Source organism: Capricornis sumatraensis, chromosome 12 (genome assembly GCF_032405125.1).
Source record: "Capricornis sumatraensis isolate serow.1 chromosome 12, serow.2, whole genome shotgun sequence".
In the NCBI taxonomy this organism is placed as follows: Eukaryota; Metazoa; Chordata; class Mammalia; order Artiodactyla; family Bovidae; genus Capricornis; species Capricornis sumatraensis.
Window position 1 is genome coordinate 60,443,752 of NC_091080.1, and position 6,000 is coordinate 60,449,751.

Consider the following 6,000-nt stretch of genomic DNA (forward strand, 5'->3'; position numbering starts at 1 on the left):
TGTGTTTCAGAGGTGAATCTCTAGATAACCTGGATTCCCCAAGAACCAATTCTTGGCGACAGTCCCCGTGGTTCAGTCAGCCGTCAGGAGTCTATGCCTCTTCCTCTGTCCAAGACTTCAGCCGCCCCCCACCTCAGCTGCTGTCCACATCAAACCGTGCCTACATGCGGAACCCCTCCTCCAGCATCCCCCCTCCCTCAGCTGGTTCTGTGAAGACCCCCACCCCGTCCCCCATACCGCGTAGCCATTCCCCTGCGGCTCCGCAGCCAGGCTCCCAGCCACGCAACAGGTGAGGCCCTTAGGGTTTTCCTTTTTCTTTCTTTAGGCTCAAGGGGTAGTTTTCATTAAAAATTTCCCCAGATCTTGTCCAAGCTTTCCAGTGAAAGAAAAACAAGGCTTTTTGAGTGTGTCAAATTTAGTGTTCCTTTCCCAGATCAATTCAGAAGGCTTCCTTAATGTCTCTCCGTGGCAACCCAAGGGTATTTATGGATGTCGTATGAAGCCAGGGAGGCCTTTAAAATGTTACGACTCTGCCACTGTCTCATTTACTTGGGCCTGTGGTCAGTGTCTCAAATGCAGGCAGACCTAAGTAATTCCCAGCTGTGGAATCATAAAAACGTACAGTAGCCCGTGAATGCATGGCAAAGTGACGAGTAAAAGCAGTACTGTAAAATGCTGGGCTACTTTAATGAGACTGTGATATACACTCATTTTATAGGGACTGAGTGTAAAGGACATTGTAACCCAGCCCCATCATCTGTGGAACTTTGAGCAAGCTGGCTTTAAACATTCTCAAGTTATTTATTGCATTTGGGGCTTTTGATTTCCAAAACCACTGCTTGTCTCTTATCTGAATGGTCAGCATTTTGCTGAGATCACATCAACTGAATTGAGCAGGTCATATGCTGTGGGAAATATGAGAGTTAGAGTGGTGGGTCTTGTTTTTTGATACGGAGTAGAGCTCAGACATGAACACGTGTTGGGGTTTTAGGTCTGTGTAGCTTCTCCACAGTTCCCGTAGGCTTCATGTAACCGCATCTAGCAGTGTTTCTGCTGAGACCTGAAGGGAGTTCTCCCAGCCTGTAATGCTGATGAAATACTGAAAAGTAGAAACACAATGATTAATGTTGAGATTTTTTTTAAAGCTATCAACTAAAGGATTTCGTTCAGAGAAGATATTTTTATTCCAGCTAAAATGTGTCTCAGAGTCTGAATTGAGGGAATGAGCGATGAGGATTCATGGTAAATTCGGAGTTAAGAATAGAATCAGGGGAAGGCAGAGGAGAGAAAGAGAACCTGTTTACTTACTGAGAATCCTGCCCTCGGAAAGCAGAAAGGAGACAGGGCTATGGGCTTCTCTGCCCTGAAAAGGTCTCTCTCTAGAGCACAAGGTGCTCTAACATGGGACATTCAACAGCAATGCCCTTTGCAGTGACACTGAAGTGCTGTGCCCATCCTGCGGGATGCAAAGATAAGAAGTAGCCTTCACCTTCCCACCTGGGAGAGGAGATAAGACTTGTAAACAAAGCAAAGTAGAGACTCGCCATGCCTATCTGAATGCTAGCTGTAGTAGTTTTCATGTCGTTCTTCTCAGAAGCAGTCCAGTAAGCCAGAGGCATTATAAGCACTAAGGAAATGCTTCTGTTTAACTAGATTATTGGGTGAATGAGAAGGAGGTTGACAAAATAAGGGTGAGATGATAGGTTTAATAGACTTGCAGTGCCTCTTGGAAGTAGCTGGGGATGCTTTTTTAGTGGCAATAAGCAAAGAACATAATAAGGGATGTGCTTGGGTGGCTTTACCTGGCAAGAAGATGTTGGCTGGATTAGAAGGGCATGAGAACCTTGCCGAGTACAGATGTGGCGTATGGGCGATAGCAGAATGGAGCGATGACACAGAAATTGTTCATTTCTGTAACTAGGTGTCAGGGGTACCAGAACCATTGTGGAGATCCTTCAAGGTACAGTATAATCAAGCCATAACTGGTTGGCTGGTGAAAGTTTTCCTCCCATGGATATATAAAGATTTTCATAAAGGATGGTTTGTGTTAATACCAGAATGTGATTTTTAGATGAGAGGCTTGAAATGGATGAAAGCCTCCCTTCCATTCTCGTCCTGCGTCTAGGTCGGTCAGTGGGAAGCGTGTGTGCTCCTACTGTCATAACATTCTGGGCAAAGGAGCCGCCATGATCATCGAATCCCTGGGTCTTTGTTATCATTTGCATTGTTTTAAGGTGAGACTAGCCAAACAGCCTGCAGGCCTGCAACGCTTTGCTTGGAGAGCGCATGGCTTCTTTGAGCGCTGGGTGTGGACCCGCCACTAACAAGCTAGGTGCTGCCTCCGTGGGTCTGCGCTGCACTTGGCATCACAAATGGCCTCCTCCTGCTGCTGCCTTCTCAAACCTTCACCCTGGAGGCACCATGCGCTTCCTATCTCCAATCTAAGATTCTATAAATAAAGTTTACAGTGCATAAATGCTTCCTCTAACATGCTGCTATGGTTATTAACAGCATGGGAATATAAATTATAAGTGTCCAGAAACCTAGCTTTGAATAGGGAGAGTGTGAAAGAAATTACATTGTAAATATTTTTACAGTTGCAGCTAAGGTGTTCTTACACATAAGAAAGAAGTAAGGCTATATAACTGCCTTATTTTGCAGTATCTGTCTTTAGAAACACTGCTATTTGATTCTTGAACTTGTGTTGGGCCAGAGAGAGAACTTCTGGTTGTTGATCCTGGAGTCCTGCAGAGCTCAACTTGTTTTAAGCTTGTCTGACTCTTGCTCGAGTTGTTTCCTGGCATAACAGAATGAGTCAAAATCATTAGTGTTTGAGCATGTGGAGCCAAAATGCCCAGCCATGGGTATTTTGGGAAAGCACCATGTGTGAACACTCCTGGGGATGCTCGGATGGCCCACTCCAGGGCAGAGAGCCAGAAACCTCATCTTGCCCTTGGCCAGTTCCTTCCCATGGTGCTTTAGCCTGTCCATCCCCTGGGAGAAAGGAAGCGTTAGCTTCTTCAAGCCAATCAATGAATCATTTCTACTCTTTTGGTATAGTTAGAATGAAATCTTGGCTCTTAAAATTGGCTTTATGAATTCTTTAATGTTTCATCCAGCAGGCTTCATTTTAACCTCATTATCTTTTGGCCTTTTTCTTTTCCCCCTTTGCTGAAATGTCTCTAAGAGCTTAGAAACTGCATTTTATTTTGCTCATTTTTTTTTCCTCCTGAGAGTGTCCCAGGGGTTCTTGAGCTAAGTGTGGGTGTTTCCTGTTGTTTTTGTTTGTCTCTCAGTGTGTGGCCTGCGAGCGTGACCTCGGAGGCTCTTCCTCAGGAGCCGAAGTCAGAATCCGAAACAACCAGCTGTACTGCAACGACTGCTATCTCAGATTCAAATGTAAGAGAGCAAATCAGGGAGAAAATTTCTTGTCTTTTACAGAGAGCACGGGTTCCCACGTACTGCCCTGAACCTACGACCTGCTCCCCTTCCAGCTCACCTGCAAGCTCTGTGCCCTAGAGCTCCAGGCTTTAGGAATCTCACCATGTCGCCCTCAAAGAGGGTCCAGTGACTGAGTCAGTGGGTTAGTTCTCAGGTTCCAGCTCCACAGGGTTGGGTGTGGGGCCGAGGACCTGGAGACGGATGTGACCTGGGGAGTCAGGACAATGTTCAGTGCAGTTTAGTCTGCTCAGAGTCTAGAGAAACTTCTAATGACTCAAGAATACAAATCAAGTCAGTTAAAATGAGTCTTCTGTACAGCCTCTCATCTGATACTTGGCCCCTCAGAGTTTTAGCTGATTTCTATTATTTACCAATGTGGGTCCAATTATGTGATTTAGAATATGACCAACTTAAAGACTGTGGTTTAAAAGGATAATAAAGAATAGTCGGTGTATGTTTGTTACTATCATATCCTATTAACATATACAATAGTTTAAAAAGAGCGTTAATTCTGATTGCATAGTCTTTCAGTGTCATTTTTGAAAAAACTGGGTTTTTAAAAAACTTCACATGCTATTTTGTGTCGAAGCATGTTTTTGCCTGAAAGTGTGCTATAAAATACAGGATAATGTAATTGGATCGCCTGTTGTTTATAGCTACATAAAGACAACCATTCCTCCTTTTTATATTTTGAGCCTTGATGCTGGTAACATGTGTTTCTTCCTTATTGTGAAAGGGTCTTGGTTACAAGTGGTATCAGCAAAACCATATGCTTTTGAGCTCTGAGGTATTTATGTGGCCTTTCTGTGAAGAGTGCTTTGGAAATGGCGTCAGCTCAGTCAACTCTCTCTTATCTGTCAGCGTGGTTTGAGCCTTCTTTTGCCATTGGTCCAGGCCATTCCTGGATGCCAGCACTGAGGCTGGAGACTGTCAAGGCTGGGCATGAAATGGGGGGAGTGTGTGTATGTGTGTGAGCTTTTCTCTCTCTAGTCCAAATTCCAAAGCCAAATATAATTGATTTTTGGAATCAACATGGAAAAACTGCCCATGCCTTTTCTCTCCTCCAGGACAAATAACAGAGAGTTGAGTGTAACTTGTTTCTGTATCAGCAGTTAATTTTTACTCTCATTTTTGCAAAGAAAAGACTTGCTAACCCAGACTTCGTGGGTTTGCCTAGCTTTATCCTAAGTGAGTAACAGAGTTATTCCTTCTACCTCATGGGGTCATTCTCTGAGCCATCCCTACTATGAATCCCAGAGGCAATATTCGAGTGTTTCTGAATCTAAGTGCTTTTCTTTCTTCTCTCCTTGCCTGATCAGCTGGACGGCCAACTGCCATGTGATGTCAGCCTCCACCCGAAAGCCCTGTTGCAGATAGAAGAAGAGGTGGTTGCCGCTGATATAGATCTATAAATACATGTAACATCCTTTCACTCTGTTTTTTTAAAAAAGAATAACACTTTTTCTGACCTCTTTAGATTACATCAGAGCATTATAGTCTTGGTAGAACCTGTATTTTTGTTGTTTATTTATAAGATGGTAATGATGTGTGGCAAAAAATGCAGTATTTCCTTTTTGAATTCAGCATCATAAAAGCACAGGAAAAAAACAAGAACTTCCAAAAATTTTTTTTGAGACTGATAATGATCTGATTGACTTTCTAGGGGTGTTTTGAAGAGGGTTATTTTATTGTTTTTTTTTTAAAACTCTGAAACATTATTTGAAATAGTTAATATAAATATGTAATTGCATTTGCTCTGTTTATTATAAAATATACTAAATTAATGCAGAGCCATATGGAAAATTTCACTAAAATCCACTCCCAGATTTGCTTTGCGTATCCTTCTTTTCATTTATGTAATATTATGGTTAATTTTTTTTTTTTGTAGCTTATGTAACATTTTATTTGCTTGATGAGGAGAGCTCTATTTTCTTCACCAGAATTGTTTGCTAAGCAGTTCTCAGTAGAAAGCTGCGTCTTTTCATTCATGAAAATTATCATGGTTTGTATGCCAGAAGTTTTCTTCAGAAACTAGTGAGCCTTTCTGTACAACTGCATTTGTAAATAAACTTGCTTGATGCATTTAAGGAGTGTTTCCTTTTCTTCTGTGTGTATCTGTGTTTGTCTGCCTTCCAAGACTTTTAATTATGTTTCAGTGTGTGGCTTTTCTGATACTAAGTTTTCTTTGCATCTTTGCTGCTGCTGCTAAGTCGCTTCAGTCGTGTCCGACTCTGTGTGACCCCATAGATGGCAGCCCACCACCCTCCCCTGTTCCTGGGATTCTCCAGGCAAGAATACTGGAGTGGGTTGCCATTTCCTGCTCCAATGCATGCATACATGTTAAGTCACTTCAGTTGTGTCCAACTCTGTGTGACCCTATGGACAGCAACCCTCTAGGCTCCTCTTTCCACAGGATTCTCCAGGCAAGAATACTGGAGTGGGTTGCCACATCCTTCTCCCTTTAGCATCTTTACCGAGGTATAAATTGATATACAATAGAATGCACAAATGTAAACTGTACAATGACAAGTTTGACATGTGTATACCTGTGAAACTATA

The 6,000-nt window shown here is 42.7% G+C and overlaps 1 protein-coding gene across 1 annotated transcript in view; it reads left to right on the forward strand.

Moving 5' to 3' along the window:
* The window catches only part of LMO7 (LIM domain 7), a 104,224-nt gene extending 98,834 nt beyond the window's left edge, over positions 1 to 5,390 (forward strand). The window contains exons 26-28 of the mRNA XM_068984293.1: positions 11 to 289; positions 3,297 to 3,399; positions 4,761 to 5,390. Of these exons, the coding sequence (XP_068840394.1) occupies positions 11 to 289; positions 3,297 to 3,399; positions 4,761 to 4,853 (475 nt within the window). The 3' untranslated portion in view covers positions 4,854 to 5,390. The remainder of the gene's footprint in view (positions 1 to 10; positions 290 to 3,296; positions 3,400 to 4,760) is intronic.
* Positions 5,391 to 6,000: the final 610 nt, after the last annotated feature.